Source organism: Kryptolebias marmoratus, linkage group LG14, assembly GCF_001649575.2.
Source record: "Kryptolebias marmoratus isolate JLee-2015 linkage group LG14, ASM164957v2, whole genome shotgun sequence".
NCBI classification, from domain to species: Eukaryota; Metazoa; Chordata; class Actinopteri; order Cyprinodontiformes; family Rivulidae; genus Kryptolebias; species Kryptolebias marmoratus.
The window spans coordinates 17,321,841-17,340,943 of NC_051443.1; the positions used below are offsets into that span (position 1 = coordinate 17,321,841).

Sequence of the window (19,103 nt, forward strand, 5' to 3'; positions counted from 1 at the left end):
GTACCCGAGACTCACCTAGCTCTCCTTCTCTTGCAGACCACTCCGGACACCGCCCACTGTATATAGTCTCACCCTGTAAATAAATTCACTTACCTTTACTTCCGTCTCCGTGTTTTGGTCTTGGTTTCGCTCTTCTGGACAGTACCTCTCGAGTTATGACATTTGTAAACTATTTTGTATTATGTACATTTACAGTTCAGCTCTCTTCTTTACAGTAGCAACATGGGATTAAGTGTTTTGCTCAGTGACGCTTCAGTCCATAAAAAGGACAAGTGGTTGAACAGTTGACCTTTTGGTTGGAGCGTAGCCACTTTACTCACAGACCCATAATCACCTCAGCTCCTTACTGCCTCTCCTTCTTTACTATAAATCCAGATATACAGAAACAGAAACCCTCCTGCACCCTCACCAGCTCCTTAAATACCTGAATAATTAACTGTAAAGTTTGGGAGTTGATTATTTAGTCTTGGCCACATTTATTTACAATCTGATGGTTCCCACAGATCCCATCAGGCTGGGATTTGGAGATTTTAGAGATCAGGTAAACAACCCCAATACTGTGGTTGTTGTTAGTTTTTTTATTTTTTATTGTTTTTACCTGAGCTGGTTTTGCTGGCCTCAGTGATGTCCATCCAAAAGTAGAAGCTGCTACTGTAGCGGAGACCTGTCGCCATCTTTAAACGGTGTGATTGATCTGAATAAATGTTTCTGTGGGCAATCAGTGTCAAGGTAATATCCTGGATCCATGAAGAAGAACGATAGGTTGTTGTACTTGGTTTATGTTGCTTTTTGTAACAACATTTTCATTAGTTTATAGACAGATATATGCACACAGATGCAGGTAGGTCAATAATTAATTAGTTAGGTTTAAATGTGCAAAGCTTCTTGTCATCACCACCTGCAGGGGTCACAGTTATAACTAAAATAAGAAGTTGTTTAGCTTTTTGTAAAGTTTTCATGTATTTTTAATACATTAAGTGCTATACTGCTACTATGTTTTATAATATAAAGAGATTGTGCTCATTTTATTCGCATATGTGAAATCAGGAAATATTTAGTTAATTACAAGCAAATTACCTCTTTCCATTTCTCATCCTCAGATAAATGTCCTCCAAGAAACTTATGGTGTGAAAACACAGAGAAACGCACCAGCTAAGCTGCTACAACTGGACTGTGGTAAACAAATTAGACTGTGTGTGAACAGCAGCATTAATTCTCTGTGCTGCCACACAAGAAAACACACTTTATTTCTGTTTTATTACTGCATCCAGACTTTTTACTGACCTCCAGGATGAATCAAGTTTTAAGTGGTAGATTTGCCACAGATGTCAGTGTTTATAGTGCATTTTTGGTGTATAAGAAAATCAAATTGAATGAGGGTTTTAAAATGTGAAGCATTTAAAATAACGTCAGTGCACAACACTTGACAACTGCTGACATTTTGATGTTTTTTTTTTTATTACAGCCTTCTCCTTTTGCTTGTATTGAATTGAGATTTTGCTGTTAGCTTTTTTTAAATAGTAAAGGCTGACTGCATCAAGTTTAGGAGTTCAGGGAAAGTACTGCAGAGTAGTGTAAAAAAAGAAAAATGGTGAGATTAATGATCTGTTAGAGCCACCAAGTTCTGTATGACCGTGAGGAAAAGATGTGAGAGCTAAGCCACACAAAAAAAAAACTCAATTTATCTGCCTTTTTTCATTTGAATTCTCACCTCACAAGCTTTGAATAATAATAGAAGGGAAAGGGTTGCAAATACACGCCACAGTAATGAGTTTTCTCCACTGGGTGGCTGCTCCTGTTCGGTGTTAAAAAGATCCCAGCGATTCTGTACAACCGGTGGCACTGAACCCCAACTTTGTTGCACTGTGCGAGGAGCCGCTTGCGCGGGCTCATAATGTGAATGCCAGACTCTCTTTGCAGGACTCCTCAGGCATGACCAAGTGGGCAGGCAGACATTCAGACCCGAGAGGTTATCTAACCTGAGAGAGCTGACGGCTCAGCCATGATAAGGTGCTGGAAAAACATTTCTGTTTACCAAAAAGTATCACTCTTAATTTAATTCATTTACAGAGAATGCTACTTGTGCTGCACACACTTGTGATTTCTATGTCAAAAACTATTTTTTGCTTTTTAAAAAAAATTCACTTTGATTGACTCCCCTCGACTTCCATGTGACCACTTGTAACTTCGCTTCGTCTCTGCCTGCCTCTGCACTGCTTGTACTCTGAAATTGATTTCTTTCTGTCTGGAGATCAGAGTACGCCCGGTCCATCCTTGTCTAAATTGACAAGGCAAGGGCAAAATGTAAGAAAAAGGCCCATCTTTCTGTCCTCTTGTCTAGTTGCAAAGAAAACTGACAAAAACCTAACAGATTGTATTATTCTATTAGGGAAGAAATACTTCAACAAAACAAACAATGCTGTTTTCTCACATGTACAAAAAGTTCTGGATTGTAATGTTAGATAATAATTAATCTATTATCTGCAATCGACTGAGGTTCTTATCAGTGTTCTTCTTCAAAAAATTATATTATAGTTTTCATGAAATAATGCATGAAAAACATGCAAAGTCATCTTGTGTTTTATTATTGCCTGATGCCAAAGGTGAAGGTGGGTGATAATGTTTTTGTGTTTCTTATAAAAATATCTCATGAACCTCTGGACAAATTTTAACTAAACCTTCAGGAAATAATCACTGGATGTACATCTACAGGTGTTTAACTTTTGGAGTCAGTTCAATTTAAGATGGCCTCCGCAGTCAACTGAACTTAGAAAGTGCAAAAATGGCTATAATTCAGTCAGACAGCTGAGAGGCATTCACAACAACTACTACAAGTGCTACTGACCTTTAGCTTAAAATGTTTGGTTTTCTTTAAGTCTTTTAAATACATTTTGTTTTTGTGTTGCAGGTTCTCGTTTGGCACTTAAATGCTAAAGAACTGTACATATTTATAAAAGGTAGGCCTCCAGAGTCTTGCTACTGTATGATATAAGGTACGTCACGGTCCCAGGTTGGTGGCAACAGAAATACGACCACTGCAGTGGGTGTAAAACAAACAGAAACTGGGTTTCTCCACAAGAGAAACAGGATATCACACAGAGTTTGTAAGTAACCAGATGAGACAAATGCAAATAAGATAAAATGGATTTTGAAGCTCAGACAAAAGCTTGTCAACTCGAACATCTTCCGGCAGCAGTTGGGGGAAACGACTGAGGAGGAGAAATTCATTCCCATTGAAGGGCTGATAATTAATCCTCATAAACACCTTTCTGAGGAAGCAGAACAAATCACACATCCCATCAAAACTCAGACGTATCTGGTTTATTTTGAGTGTTTATTCAAGCACGAGCAAATTCTTCTGAACCTCACGAGTGACTCAGAGGGTGCGTGAGAGAGTAGTGCAGGAGGTGTGTCGCTCGTGTCTAGCATGTGTCTGTTTGCTGAAGGGTAGAGGCAGACAGGTGAAGAGAGAGATGGAGAAGGAGGAGAGACGTGTCGCGGCACCCTCAGGACGTCTCCTCTTTCTGAGCAGCTGTTGTCTGAGAGCTGGAGGCAGCACTGCGGCGCCCTGTCAGCTCCTTCTCCCACAGAAGCCCCCCCGTGCATGCAAAACAGGAGCAGGCTGCCCTCTCTCCTTGGCCGAGCTTTTTACGCCCCTCCGTACACAACGGACACCTCCTCGTCTTCCACTCCCCAACCCTGAGCCTTTTTATTCAAATCAATTTCAAGCCGTCAAATGGAGCACGCTCAGTGATAGTTACATCACACACAAACACAAAACACACACACACACACATTTTACAAGGAGGAACATTTCAAGGGCACAGACTGATAATGAAAAGAGTATATGTTTTGTTTTGTTTTGCTTGGTCCATTGATTATTCTCTAGATGCATCAACTCCACAGCAAGTACTGACATCCTATTTTACACAAAGGTCACTATTATGTGGAGAATTAAACAACTTTCCACATGTTTTTGAGGGTATGCCAGCCTTTCAGTGACAGTGAAAGGAAACAAATGACCTTAAAACAACAAAGAAACATATTGTATCAAGATTGAAACAATTACAAATTAATTTATTTTATTGTTTAAATCAAGGCTAAAGTATCACCCAGGTAAAGGGAACAATTATTGCAGGGCCCAAAAGTGTCAGTAAAATGTGTTATTAATGCATAGTGAATGCTGACTCCACAACATAAAAAATGGACAAAACAAAGAAAATTGTAAACACTTCAGTTGATTGTATTTGTTTTTAAGAAGCTCAAGATTAAATTTATTCACAAAACAAGAGAGATTTGTGACTTGGCAACCTCTTTATGCCATTACCATTACAGTGTATACAGTATGTGTCTTAGGATTAACTATTACTGGCTGTAGTGAAGAAATATCACCACAGCAGCAGAGTTTTATCTCAGAACAGCTACAACAAACCTCTGTGGATATCAGTGTTAGCCAAAATGTAGATTACTGTGCTAAAATCTTTCTGGCAAGTGTCACATGAACAAGTTTGTGCAACGTCACCATTGTTGCAGTTTATTTTAAGTCAATATGTGGAGGGTAAAATATATTCTTCTCTCTGCCGACTCATAATAATGATAATAATAATTACAATTTTTCACATTTTTGTTTTGCTTTGATTGCTGTTACCTTTTTCAGATGTCAGTCGAGGTCTCATCCAAAATGGACTCATTACTGGGGCATAACGGCACAAAAACGTTTCTCATGTGTCCCTGCTCTCCCTCTTAGTGTTAGATTCTGTATTGATTTTAAAATCTTATTCTTCACCTTTAAGGCCTTATATGATCTTGCCCCTAAATCCCAGTTTGTGACAAAGACGGGCTGGCCCGTTCTCTGTAGAGACCCCATTTAAGGAACTCTGCTTTCAGAACGTAGACACATCAAATCTTTATCTGCCTTCAAAGCTAAACCTTCAAACCTCCCTCGACGCCCACATCTGACAGTTATTGTGTTGAGTATCCAACAGACTGACCTCAAATTGTCATTTTTTTTTGCAAAGCACTATAAGGTTTGAGCTGTGTATTTTGTTATTAGAGTACCTTTTTATTTTGTTTCCATATTTTACCATTATTTTACATTTAATGGCAGTTCTAGATCCATGCGAGCTGATGTTTGGGGAAAGTCCTTTCTGGTTCAACACATAAGATGTGCAGACAACAAGAATCCACAGCTGACTGTTTTATTAGCGTGGAAAAAAAGAGAATACATATCTACAACCTGAACAGCATGAAATTAATATGCGCCGCACATATTTTATGGTCCAAAATGTGCATATCATACCTAGTTGTTTTTTTTGTTCGAGGAATAAATTGGCAGCATCTATTTCTGGTTACTGGGTTAGCAGATTCGGAGTAATATTATTCAGCTTGATGAGTGGCCCTGTGAAAGAACTGGGCAAAAAAAATAGTGTCAGAATGACGGTGCATGTAGGTTTTTGGGTCGCTATTAGAGTAATACTTACTATATATTAAAAAGAAGGTTTTAGGGAAAAACTAACAAGCGTATAAAGTTCTGAATAACCAGTTCTTATATATTTTTTGCCTCAACTTTCATTAACTCAATAATTGAGTAGCAGGACTTAAAAGCTTGGGATCTTACAATGTCCTACTGTGTGAACACAGTATGAATAATAGATTTGGGTCTGAAAGAAAGGCAGGCGGCCTCAGTGGATCTGTTAGCGCGACCTGGATAAATTAAAGGATGGAATGAAGAAATAATTTATGCAAGGGCCTTCGTTTGGAATTACTGTCATTTAGGATGTTAAAGACTGGTGTCCAGTGATGTCCTTGGATAAAAATACAGAACATGCCTGTTGATCCAGCATCAGAAAAGGCATCTGCTGCCCGTAAACGGAGGATGCAACAGGTACAATCGACGCAGAATGACAGCTTTATAAACACAACGAAACCCTGTAAGGTTGGGGTACTGACACTGCATGGAGAAATGACTATTCTGTGATTACCAAAGCATTCAACGCAGCTGATGTGGCGTGAACGAGAAGTAATGGTCCCGTAAATGTGACCTGTCGAGTCTCTGAGAGTAAAACACACACTGATACACACATCGGAGTTATATATGTATCACTTCACGGATGAAAACACAACAAACCCCCATTAATGAGAATTTGTTTTATTATAGGCCAACAAATGTTGTTCCTTTGTTGCTGCTTCCTCCATGTGGTGCGCTTTAGTATTGCAAGGTTTTAATTTATACTCATGCATTTATTTTTGTTTTAGTGTGATTGCACACCTTTTAACAGCTTCTTTCCTTTATTTTTGTTTTGTGATAAAGTCTACAAGTTTTGTTGGACACTTTGATGTTGAAAGTATGATATTGCAAAATTGTCATTATTCTTATTAACTCTTATTAACTAGACTGTTTTGCGTAACATGATCATAAATGCCAGATTCTAACAGTTTGCTTGATTTCTGTCTAGGTCTTTAGATTTTGTTAAGTTTTGTTTCTTCATTTTGTTGATTTTCAGCTTTAGATTGAAGTTTTCCCTTGTCTGATCCTTCGTTTGATTTGTTTCTCTGCCTGAGTCTGATCAGAATAAAGTTTGTTATTTTTATTTCATTTCTGTCTAGAGCTTGGTCTGTGGTTGGGTCCTCCAGCCATCATCACATGACAGTAATTTCTTTGTAAAAACCTTTTCTAAGAACAGTGAATATCTGATGAAGGATCTCTCATGACTCAAATGGAGCAGAAACTTGCTATCAGTTAACTGATCTGTGGTTATTTGTATCACCTAATCACGAAGTTTGTCTGATTTAGACAACAGGCCGTATAGTTTTAACTAGTGCAGCAGCCATTTGAAGTTTTAGGTACTTTATAATTACAGGCATACCAATTCATCTGTCAGTTTTATTTAAATACTACAAAAAATTAAAGCGTTTTTGTAATCTGACGCTGTTAGAGCTGCAGGGAAGTCACACATGGCGTAAACACGATGACACACAGGTTGTTCAGTTCTGAAATTAAACTTTCACTCTGACATTAACTTCCACTTTCAGTGGCACAAAGTCACTAGCTACAGTGTGCAACAAGGCAAATGAAGCTTACTACATTACTGAGTGTTAAAGTTTGTTTTTGACCCAGAATCTAAATGTTACCAGGATGAATCTCACCTTCAGATGCATCCTGTCAGAGGCAGATTTACCATTAGGCAACTCACAAAATATCTAATAAAATAATAAACTGACAGCATGGATTTGCATGTGTGTTGGGAAAAATGGGCTAATTATGTGTTATACAATATATATTGTCCAAAAAATAAAGAGTATTCTGTTGTCTTTGGGCTTCAGTGTGCCACCCCTGACTAAATCCTGAAGTCAGATCAAACAAGGAGTTTTGAGAGTTAATTTATGAGCTGAACTTGGCAGAAATAAAACTAAAGCAATGATGTTTTGCTAATAAACATAAATATAGAATATGGCCTAAAGTTTATAATAATCATCTATGAAAATATGTTTTGATGGTTACACAATTAAACCAAATGGGATAAAATTAGACGCTTTGAAGGCAGTGTTTTCATTAAATATGTACTTTAAGATTTGTATTCACATTCTAAACAGGCAAAGTGATCTCGGGTGTTATAAAGGGGACTTCCGTGGGGTTTTAATCGATCAAAAGACGCAACATTTGAGTTCAGCTACCAAAACCTGTAGAAATGAATCCATTAATGAACATATTTGACCTAATCTCTTGTGCCACATTCTAGCTGTGCACTTTTTCCTCCCTTGCAGATGTTGCCTCCGTGAATTGTCGCATGCTGTGAAGAAGCCTCTCGAGAGCGTCGTCCGGGTTGCAGGAACGTGTCGTCAGCAGCAGGGTTGGTGCGGAAGTGGAGGATGAGGGGGGGGTGAGGTGAGAGCTGCGGATTCTGACACAACAAAGACTCGCCTGGGCATGGATTATCCTGAAACCTGATCCCTGTCGGGCGCAGAGCTCTCTTTAGTCCCTTTCAAACTCACACAGGAGGCTCTTTTTTTGGCAGCTATGGGAACTCTGCAGTCCTCTCTGGGACAACCACAATATGTTGATCTGGCGGAAAAAACTGGCTGTGAGTACTCAGTGTTGATGGTTTATGGCTTTAAAACGAAAATAAAGCGTGTTTACAAAAAGCTACGTGCAATAAAGAGTATAATTAATGTGATTCAAATTTTATTTGTGTCTTAACTTTAAAGAAAACTGTTTAATAACTCGACATAATGAACTAAAAATTATCACTATTACTTAAGTGCGTAAATAAACCCATGTAGACTGTAAATCAGTCTGTTTGGCGCAGTGGCTATAAATAATTTACTGTGAAAGTTAACGGAAGTGTAACTGTACCCCCTCTGCAAAGGCAGACCACTGTTAATAATAGATGTTTATTGGTGCTTTGTTATTAATTAATCATTATAGTTTTGTTCTAACTACCTGTTGCCTCATATGAGCGTGGTAGACACAGAAACCAAAGAGCTTTGCATATGATGTGAATAAACAAATCTACTGCCCTGAAAGCTTCCATTAATCTCCACAGAACCGGGCCTTAGCAGCTTCTGGTCACAGGAAAAAGAAAGTCCTCCCTGTTTTCAGTTCTTGGTTTTACGTATCAGGACATGATAAATATGATCTGGTCTTTATCGGCTCCTAAAATTATTCAGATCTGACCCTTAAGTGGACAAAAACACAACAGATTCCACCATGTTATTATTTGTTAAACAAAAGTGAAGCCAAAATGTAAAAACTATGTTCAATATTTGAAAAAAAAAATTCCATTCAACTTTGGCCCACCTGTTTTTCCAACATTGCTTCAGTTTGTTGAGGTTTCCAGGTATTTACGTTTCAATCAAGTTGAGGTCTGGACCGGTCCAACACCTTGATTCTTTTCTTTTTCAGCCGTTCTGTTGTAGATTAGTTGCTGTGTTTGGGATCATTGTCCTGTTGGATCATGACCCAGTTTGGTCCCAGCTTCAGCTTTCAAACAGATATCCTCACATTTGACTCTTGAGTCCATTTATCTGTGGAGGAGTTCATGGTCGACTCAATGACTGTAACATACCAAAGTCCTGTTTCTGCAAAACAGGCCCAAATCATCGTCTCTCCACCACCATGCTTGACAGGTTGGTTTGAGGGGTTTGGTATATACCAAACACGGTGCTGTGCATTATGGGTGAACATCTCTACTTTGGTCACGTCTGTTTAAAGATATTCCAAAGGTCTTGCGGTTCATTCAGATGCAGCTTTACAGATCGAAGTTGTGCTGCCATGTTCTTTTCAGTGAGAAGAGGCTTTGTCCTACAACCCTCCTAAACTCGTCATACTGGTTCAGTCTTTGTCCGGGAATGAATTTTGGGGTTTGGAAGCCACTGGGACGACATGTTTAGAAAACAAACATCTCAGTTTCTCTGAAACTCTTTGTTGCAGGAGTTTCAGGGAAACTGAGACCCAGCTAGTTTTGGGTATCACCAGCAACTGGTTTGCTGGCAGCTAAGTTTGCTTGCAGCTCCTCAGACTGAAGAAGACTTTTGGATAAAAGATGAAATGTTTCGACAAAGAAGAACCCGTCCAGAGGACTTGACTCAACCTTGTTAGATTTATCTGCCTGAATACTGAGCATGCATCAGGACGAATGATGACACGGTGGAATCTGTTGTGTTTTTGTTAACGTGAAGTTAAACTTTATTTTTCCTATGACTGTATTTTAATGCAGTTTCACTTGATTTTCTTTAAGTTTCTGCAAGTTTATACTATCTTAATTTGACATTTTTTTCTGTTTTCAGTTTCCTTTGAGCAGATTGGAGTCCTGCATAAAAGATTCAAACAGTTGAGCCACAATGATGATTTTTTACGGTAAGTCGAACCTTTAGTTTTTAACCATCAAACGGTGAAATAAAATCCCCTGCAGGTATTTAGGTTTATTTATTTTTACACAAAGGACCTTTAAATAACAAAGCTTTACAATCAAACTGTAACCTGCTGAACAGGCTTCATTTCCACTCATCTAACAATGTGACAGCCACAATGTCTCATATATCATCACGTTAAAAATCAATTTTTTTCTCCCTTTCAGGAGGCATAACTTCAATGAAATCCCAGATCTAGCGTGCAATCCGATCCGGGCACAAATCATAGAGGCTTTCTTTGATAGAAGGTACTGTGATAAATCCCAAGTTTTCATTTACAACACTCGAATAACAAATACTCGGGACCTTGTGTACAAAAATAGAATGCAACTTTAATCCACCAACTCAAATGGGCACCAATTTGTAAAATATTAAATTGTCTAAAAAGACTTTCTGTGAACACAGATTTTTGATGCATCGAGACTGCGTGCAAACTACGAATCTATCTCTGTCAGGTTGTTTGGGCCGGATCCTCCCGTGGTCTTCGGGTCAATTTGACCCAAAGTTACAAAGGCTTCTCTCTCTCTCTCTTTTGAGGGCTTCAGTAGAGTTAAGATGAGCCGAGGCAAAGAGGGAGAACCTTTCTGTGGTCTGGCTGCACAACCAAAATTTTGAACTCTGTCTGGATATCATGGACCAGAGTTCAGAGTTCAAAACCCAGCGTTTGTAAAGGAATGCATTTGGGTAAATTGCATTGAAGTTTGTATATAAACAAAGCATAGACACTGAAGAGATGTGTTTCTCCCTGACTAAAATGCTCCTTCAAATATACAGAAAGTTCTGGTTTCTTTCATGCTATTTTGAGACATGTTTGGGGACACAGTACGGTGTCTGGAGTATTTATTGGGCCTACTTTACACATTCTCTAAAGATTTCAACATTAAATTAGTGTTTTTTTAGGCCAGTGAATCAAGAGAAAAGGAAGTTTCCTTGAGGCCCATTTTGTTTCTATGGAAGGCATTCTTACAAGATCAGGCAACACAAATATCTGTAGTAAAAGCTAAATAAACGAGTAAATATAACCTAGATAGGTGTGACTTTTTCTTCATATTCATAAGCACACTTACAGCTACCAATAATGTATTTCATCCACAAAACACAACACTTCAATCAAGGATTAGAAGTTTGTATTACTTTCTACCAGCAGTCCAGTTCCAAACACATTCATTTTGTTGATAAAAATTAAATTATGTGTGTGTACACTGTAAAAGCTGAAAGGTTTTGATGTCCGTTGAATTGATTAACTTTTTTCTGTTTTTAAGTCTAGAAATCTGAATGATAACTCTAAAAATGTAAAAGTAGGTCCAGACTTGTGAAACAGTTGATACAGTACAAAAAGTATTCAGTATATTGCTTTTCCTAACAGTAATTTATGTAACACTTCCTGTGAGTGGTTAAATGCTGCAACGCAGAGATAAACGTGTTCATTTCCTGCTAGTATTAAGTTCAACTTGAGCAAATCATTTCCTGCCAAAATAAATTCAATTAATGAAGAACAACAAACTGCTGATGCCTTTGTGCTGTCTTAATTGAAAACTGGTTTAATTATAATAACAAAAAAATAATGTTTTCTTTTAATTTACTTTTCCTTTTTTGCAGTATCTGAACTTTGAGGAAGAACTTTCCTGTCGTCAGCAGTGCATTTTCTAAACGTAACATCCTCTTCCCGTGTGTTTCTGCAGAAACTTCGCCAACAGCGGCGAGGGCAAAGTTGATGAGATCAGCTTCGAGGAGTTCCTGGTGGTCATGTCTCACTTCAGGCCCCCGTCGCAGCGCATGACGGAGGAACAGCGGGAGAACGTCAGGAGAGAGAAACTGAGATGTGCGTCTCAAACTCAGTCACACACGCTTCATGTCATCTGTGGCTTAAACACTGTCGCTAAAGTGAAATCTGTGTTGCTTTTTTTGGCAGTTTTATTCAATATGCACGACACAGACAACGACGGGACGATAACTCTTGAGGAGTACAGACATGTAAGCCTGGAAAAGACAAAAACAATTCATGTGGATGAAACTCATAAATAATTTCCAGCTAATACAGAAAGCCAGGTTCTGTCTCATTCCTCAGTCATTTAAAGCTCTGTGATTTAAGCCTTTTTACCCCTTAAAGTGACAGGATTTAATCTGAGCCATTGTTTCAATCCACCCAGGTGGTGGAGGAGCTTCTCTCTCGCAGCGGGGCTCTGGGGAAGGAAACGGCCAAAAGCATTGCTGACGCAGCCATGTTGGAAGTGGCCAGTATTTCAGTGGGTCACATGGTATGGAAGCTGCTGTCTCTTAAATAAAGCATTAAGTTTGACTCATTCATTGTCTGGATTTACTCAGAAACATTTTCTCCTTGACACACAGGAGCCTGATGAGTTTTATGAAGGAATCACTTTTGAACATTTTCTCAAGGTTGGTATACAGAATATACAACTTTATCAAATATTTAGTTATATGATGTGCACAGTACTACATATAAAATGACATTATATTGCCAAAACCTTTTTTGTTAGCTAGTCAACATATGTGCAAATGTCTTGAGTCATTCTTGATTTTTTTTTTTTTAGATTTTCCTTCTAAAGGGGTTCAAGGTTTTTCAAATTATTCTTGATTTATTTAGACTTTGGTTGCTTTTTTTCTTCAGTATTTAACCATTTTCAGAGGAATGTTTTTGCTTGTTGGTTTGCTAAACCTCTTAATCGTGCCCTGAGAATCATTCAAGCATAAAAAGCCTGCTATACTCAAGCAATGAACCAGAAAACTTAGCAAAGACCTTTTATAAATTTTATTTTAAGGCTCTTTGTTACCAGCAATCTGTCATGAACACACAGTTTGTTCCAATTTCTTTGGCTTAATTTATTAAAATCCCAAAGATAACAGAGTTTGTCACAGAAACGTGTGTTTTAGGACAAAGATTCCCAAAGCGCTGTTAGCTGAAAACTTGACAAACAGTCGATGATAAACTGAAAGATGATGCAAAACTGAGTTCATGCATCAGATCTTTGCTGGATTTGTTTTCTTAGAGACGTGACCTTTAGATATTGTTCTACCTTTTTACTCAAATCCTCTTTTGTTTTCAACTCGTCGACTTTCCTCATTTTTTATACACAATGTGAAGCAACAGTGAGGCACGAGACTGGACAGAAAATGAGCAGAACTATTGATCAAGACCACTTTGAAAATGGCAAGAAAGCCTGACTGGGAGTAAAATATAAATTATATTTGGAGTAAAATATAAAGAAAATAGCGATGGCTTTAAACTTGAGCACAGTACTGCACTTTAAACTGTGGTAAAATACTTTATCCTGCTTGATATTGAACACCTTTAAAGAACTGAAAAGACTGAAATAATGTAAAACTGTTTTGTGTTTCTGCAGCTGCTGGACGGCTTTGAGATCGAATCAAAAATGAGCATTCGCTTTTTAAACATGGATGCGACGACCCTGTGTAAGTGAGGTGGTTCCAGTCACTTTTAGAAAGCTGTTTCTTCATAGTCTAAACTTCTTGTTTTTTTCTGTAGTTTGTTGTTTGCACTGATTCTAGGCCTTGACCAACTTCCAGCCACTATGCAAATCCAAAGTAAATATGTGCAATGTGAATGTATCTGAAGCAGTTTACTTTTATAACAAGCAATAATGTTCTATCACTGTATGAATGGCTGTACAAAGCAATAATATTAAATATAAACAACTATGCATGCACATATATGCTTTAAGAATATTTATATATGTTATTTATCTAAATCTCATTGATCAGAGATGTTTATATTAATATTTATACCATAAGATAAAAAGGTTTCTTTTGTTTTTGTCAGAATTTTGTGCATGTTCTGCACTCCGCACAATAAAAGAACCCGTGAAACCAGGCTTCAGTTTGTCACGTGCACTTCTTATGAAAAAAGGAAATAACATCACAGTTGTGTAGGATTACTGTAAATTTTTTGGCTATATCTGTTTGTGAAGATGAAGTGGTAGTAGTCATGTTTATTTTGGTTGAACCTTTGTTGCACTTCACACCAGACATTATTTTTTGCCTTCCAGAGTCATACATGGTCGTCAGCGGGGGAGACTAACAATATGATTAACACCATTTGGGCGGACTATGTAAATGTTTATCAGTAAATTCATCTGGCCACTAGAAAAAATTGATTAATGGAAATAATTTCTCATCAGCGTCAGAGAGAAAAAAATAGACAAAGATGCATTGAGCTTTAGATTTTTTTCCTCAGACCTCATAATAAAAATGTTAGCAAACGACAGCAGTGACAGCGAGTTTTATGGCCTTTCTGAAAGGTCTTAAGAAAGTGGAAAACAAATGAAAACAAAAGTCAAAAATGGGAAGTTCGTAACTGAACTTTATACCAAGTGCGACAACCACAATGACTGGGCATTTTGTCATCCTTTTTCCTCTTACATCTTGAGCTTCATTGTCACAATTAGTGAAGAAAAAAGAAACTTATTTACAAAGGAGGGAAATAAACACTACAAATGTGAGACTTTAATATTATTTTATATGATGCTGTTTTAATCAGATTATCCTCCTGTTTTTACATCATGGATGCGTTTAATGGATTATACTGCCCCCTATAGTTGAAATGAGTAACTTATTTTAAACTTCAAAACAATGATGCTTCAGTGAAACTTGCGCACAAACATTTTTGATATATAATATAACGCTGTGACACAAGGATATTCAACATGCATTAATTGTTTTTCATTATTATGCATTATTTTATTCATCACCTTGTTCTGTGACTTTGTATACGTTTTATACGTTTTTGTATATGTTTTACAGCCTGCCCTGTTCTGTGATATACAACATATTAAAGAGGCTCTTTGAGATTTGCTATTACAGGTAGACAAAAAGCTGCATGTCTGTCTATTATCCAGTCTATTTCACATGAGGTATTTGCATCATTCTCTAGTAAAATGTTGCTCTTTGCGGAATTAACCTGAAAACAGGATGGTTTCAATTTCCAAAAACTCCCTAAAACTATCGGCCTTGTCTTTAAAAAATATATATAATATTTTGAACTTCACTGCAACTTAGCTGTTTTAAACAGTAGCTCTTAGACTGACACATTTTAGTTTACATCTACCTTTCCAAAGCTGGGTCTGTTTTCGCTTTTAAGTTTAAATAAGGAGCCATTTTAGTATGTAGTTCTTCATGAGAACGGATTCTGGCACGTTTTAAAATGTGCTGTTATAGGATAAGCAGCGATTTTGTTACACCAGCTGCAAAAGGGGTTGCACATCTCAGACTCTACAGACCTCAGCTACAGTATTTAAGGTTAAAGTTAAGGACAGTGTAAACAGAAAATGACTGAACAAATCTAGCTTGTTTGTAAGGGTTGTAGGACAACACCTCTTCTCTCTAAAAACACCCCCATTATAACACATCTTAGTTTGTAAAGTTGTTTCTGAATGAACTGTAAGACTTCAGAAACAAAATCATGTTTGGTCATAATGCACAGCGCCATGTTTTATCAAAAACCAAACACAGCATATCAGCACAAACGCCTCATTCCAGCTGTCAAGTACATTTGTGGTGGGGTGATGATTTGGGCTTGTTTTGCAGCCACAGCACCATGGCACCAAGCAGTCAGTGAGTTGACCATGAACTCCTAGAGTCAACTGTGACTCTGCTTTTGGCCACTGAAGCTTGGACCAAACTGGATCATAAAAACAGGACTAAGATCCCAAACACAACAGCAAATCTGCAATAGAAAAAAAAAAAGAATTGAGACGCTGCAACCGTCCAGATTTGAACCTGACTCAGTTGTGGTGGGACCTTAAGAGCTGTGCAGAAACAAATGTCTGCAAACCTCAGTGAACTGAACCAATGCTGTTTGGGGCATTTGTCTAAAAGAATCAGGCAGATAAAACAGTGTTTTACATCGAAAATTGGATCCACTTGAATAGACTTCATTTCCTCCAAGGTCTGAACAAAAATTAAAAATGATCCAGACAGAATAATAGCTTTTGCCCTAAGGTGCCCTCTGTGTTTGGGCTTTAAATAAGACCAACTTCTAAACAGGGAACTTGATTCATGACCTAGAGTGAATCCCCCATCTACTTCTAGTTTCCTGAAGGCTTGTGATGTGAGGAAAGTTTGACTAAAATTGCTTCATTTCAGTGGAAATCTTTCTCGTCCATAAATTTATTGCTGACATGACTGTTTGTCAGGCCGGTTAACCATTGATAAAAAGAGTATTTTGGGATTTCAAGTGTTTTCCCATTTTACTCACCCTACTAAATACTGTTCCCATTTACAGTTATCTGACCCCTACACACACACCCACACCCACATCCACACCTTGTGACTGTCCAGACATGAAATCTTTCCTATCTGATGCAGCTTGGTGTTGAACACATGCGTCACTCAGAGCTGATATCACACAGTCAGCGTCTCAGCAGCTTCCTGATTTTCCTCTTGATGGAAGGATTCAGCGCGGAAAACAGCACATAATAGTTTTCTTAAGCTCGTTTAAAATGAAAGACTTGTTAAAGTTGCAGAAGCATGTTTTTATTTCATCAGGGTGCAAGAAATACGTAAGAGCATGTCGCATGTTGCCTTTCCCCAGATTCTCTCTAATGCAATCAATCATATAATCCAACAAGTACAGTTTACATCAACGAACCTGACAAAACACAAACTGAATAACTTGCATGAAGACAGCCTCTTTCCTACAATAAACACTTGAGAAAATAAATATTAAATATCATAAATACACTTCAATATAGTGATGTACCTGCCACCTTCATTCTTATTTATCTTATTAAGTCTTTCATCAGCTGAGTGTTTAAAGTGTCGCTGGGAACGTACTGCCTAAGGCCAGCCTCAGGTCATCTATAGAAGATCGTCGCATTTTTTTGGTCTTCTCGTTCCACAGACTTTGCTTTTCAGAGTCGTTCGCTCTCTGCAAATAGAAATGTTCATGAGGAACTTCTTGTAGGTGGTCAGGACCACGCAGCCATAGACCTTCTGCTGGAAGATGGTCTGAGGTGGGGGTAGTGTTGTCGGTCCACCTGCTGGCTCTGGTAGTGGCAGGTTTGGGAAGAGGCGGGAATAGAAAGCTTTTACCCTAAGCGCTAGCATTTTGCTTCGTTCCATAACATTGCTGAGATCAACCAGAAGTGGGCTCTTGAGGGGTTGTAGGTTTCCTTGCTGCTCCTGAACGTGCTTCAAATGAGAGAGGAAAGCTTGGAGCTGTGTGTAGATGCTCGCTATCCGCTCCGAGGGCTCCAGCCCAGAGATGTTGGGGTCAGGGATGCCACTCACTGAAGCCTTGCAGAAACCTTGCTGGAAACCTTCCCCTTGAGAAGCAATCTACAAAAGGAATGACACAATTCTATTAAAATTTGGAGTGTTTTTTAATGTTTAAGTGTAATATTAGGCAAGCACACGAGGGGTTGAGCAGTTTTAAAGGTCTACTCACATATTCTTTGGTTAGTGCCGCAGTTTCCTTGCGAACGAGTTTGGTGAGGCTCAGAGTCATTTGCAGATCCTTCCCACACTGATGGTTTCTGCTCGCCGCCACACTTCTTTTTGAATCAACAGCCAGGAGCAGCAGGAAATAGAGTAACTCTTAAAAAAAAAAAAAAAAAAAAAAAACAGAAATGGTCAGTTACGGTAATGTTGCCTTACATTAGAGAGAAGTTCGTTTTCAAAACCAAAACTGCAGCAAAACAACCACAAACAACCTCTTCCCCATGGAAAACATGCAATGGAGAGCACAAAAAGAGTAGCTGGTGGTATTTTATAAATTGATGTTCAAACACATTGAAATATTCCCCACCATACAACTACTAGACAAACTGAATCTGCTTTATTCATGCAGGAAACTGCAAACTTCAGTTAGTTTCACAACAGCCACAAGTCGCTAAAAATAGACTGTGTAATAGAAATAAAAAATATAGTAATATTTAATGCTGTTTTCTAAGCTGTAGATAGATAAATGTTGTGAGACTTACTTGCTGCTGTTTCCAGAAACTGTTGAAAATGCATTTTCTTTACATGACCATTCATTCTTCTCTGCGTCTCACAGTCAAATTGCGTGGGCTTGTCATAATCACGCTCCTTTTAAACCTCTTTTAAAAAACAGAAACCACACATTTGTCATAGGAGGAACTGACGTACTGTTCGTGAGGCAACCAAATTTCCCAGAATTTCTTCCCCTGTCTAAGATGTGCATTTTTTTTTCTCTTTTTTTTTTTTATCTTCAAGTGGACAATGCCTTCACAAGTCTGCTCTCTGCCCAGACTTGTAGGGGCGTAACCCCAAGACTGGACATATGGGTCACAGAAAGCACAAAAGCACACAAAAGCAGAACTTCAAATGTTTTGAATGGAAAATATAGACACTGATGTTAATTTTAAATGGCTTCGGAAGAAATTTATCAGAAAACCCACAGAGCTGTGGTCAAACCACCTTTTGGTACAGAGTTCACTTTGTTGTTTTCACACCATCACACGTTGACTGTAGAGGGAGCTCCAAAGCTCGTTTCTGGCTCCCTCTACAGAACAAAAGCAGGAAAAATACAATTTACTTTGTTTGAAGTGAGCTCCACACTTGACAGAAATACTTTTGATTATTAATTATCGCCTGCCACTGAAGGCAAAAGCAGAGTGGTGATGTTTTTGCCTGTTCGTTTGTTAGTACGGTTAGCAAAATATCACACGAACCACTGGATCTGTTTATATAACTTTGCCATTAGCTATTAAAGTCAACATTGTCTGTTTGTTCGCAAAATATCTCATGAAACATTGAGTTGAAACTTTCAGAAAACAGTCACTGGGTGTACCTCTACAAGTAATTAAGATGGCCGCCACAGCCAACTGACCTTACAACCCTGCCAGTTTTACACATGTGGAGCTAAAATCTGGTGTGGTAGTGGCCGAGCATCATCCTCAGCACATACTTTGAGCACTGCACATTGTGCAACGTTTCTACTCAAAACAATGGCGTTGACTGATCCTGCGAGGTCTCACCATATCTCATAAAATAGCACATAGGGTCATGACCAAAACGACTTTAACTTCATCCCTTTTCAGATTAGGATGGCTATTCAAAAACTCTGAAAGGCAGCAGGTGATATGCATTCCTTCAAGGAACGTTAAGGCCTTTAATTTAATCACTTTTCTTTGTCGTTAAAAAGAAAATGAAACCTAAAAAACTACATTCTTCTGGGTTCAGATAACAGGAAGTTA

General features: G+C 38.2%; 2 protein-coding genes across 2 annotated transcripts; one reads left to right on the forward strand and one right to left on the reverse strand.

Moving 5' to 3' along the window:
• Positions 1 to 7,874: 7,874 nt before the first annotated feature.
• tescb (tescalcin b) lies at positions 7,875 to 13,760 on the forward strand. Its single transcript, XM_017410567.2, has 8 exons — positions 7,875 to 8,081; positions 9,787 to 9,856; positions 10,077 to 10,157; positions 11,592 to 11,731; positions 11,822 to 11,883; positions 12,060 to 12,167; positions 12,259 to 12,306; positions 13,272 to 13,760. Exons 1-8 carry the CDS (start codon positions 8,018 to 8,020, stop codon positions 13,347 to 13,349), a joined length of 651 nt encoding a protein of 216 aa, XP_017266056.1. The 5' UTR covers positions 7,875 to 8,017; the 3' UTR covers positions 13,350 to 13,760.
• Positions 13,761 to 16,382: 2,622 nt separating this feature from the next.
• m17 (IL-6 subfamily cytokine M17) lies at positions 16,383 to 17,965 on the reverse strand. The gene is made up of 3 exons (XM_017410578.3): positions 17,868 to 17,965; positions 17,333 to 17,481; positions 16,383 to 17,223 (listed from the first exon to the last, which is right to left on the reverse strand). The coding sequence occupies exons 1-3, from the start codon at positions 17,920 to 17,922 to the stop codon at positions 16,744 to 16,746; spliced, it is 684 nt and encodes a 227-aa protein (XP_017266067.1). The 5' UTR covers positions 17,923 to 17,965; the 3' UTR covers positions 16,383 to 16,743.
• Between the last annotated feature and the right edge of the window lie 1,138 nt (positions 17,966 to 19,103).

Coding starts and splice junctions, on each gene's coding strand:
- tescb (XM_017410567.2), top strand. CDS start 8,018: ATGGGAACTCTGCAGTCCTCTCTGGGACAACCACAATATGTTGATCTG. Junction 8,082..9,786: donor TCTGGCGGAAAAAACTGGCT/GTGAGTACTCAG, acceptor TTCTGTTTTCAG/TTTCCTTTGAGCAGATTGGA. Junction 11,732..11,821: donor CAGGAGAGAGAAACTGAGAT/GTGCGTCTCAAA, acceptor TTTTTTTGGCAG/TTTTATTCAATATGCACGAC.
- m17 (XM_017410578.3), bottom strand. CDS start 17,922: ATGAATGGTCATGTAAAGAAAATGCATTTTCAACAGTTTCTGGAAACA. Junction 17,482..17,867: donor GTTTCTGGAAACAGCAGCAA/GTAAGTCTCACA, acceptor TTTTTTTTTAAG/AGTTACTCTATTTCCTGCTG. Junction 17,224..17,332: donor CGGCACTAACCAAAGAATAT/GTGAGTAGACCT, acceptor TTCCTTTTGTAG/ATTGCTTCTCAAGGGGAAGG.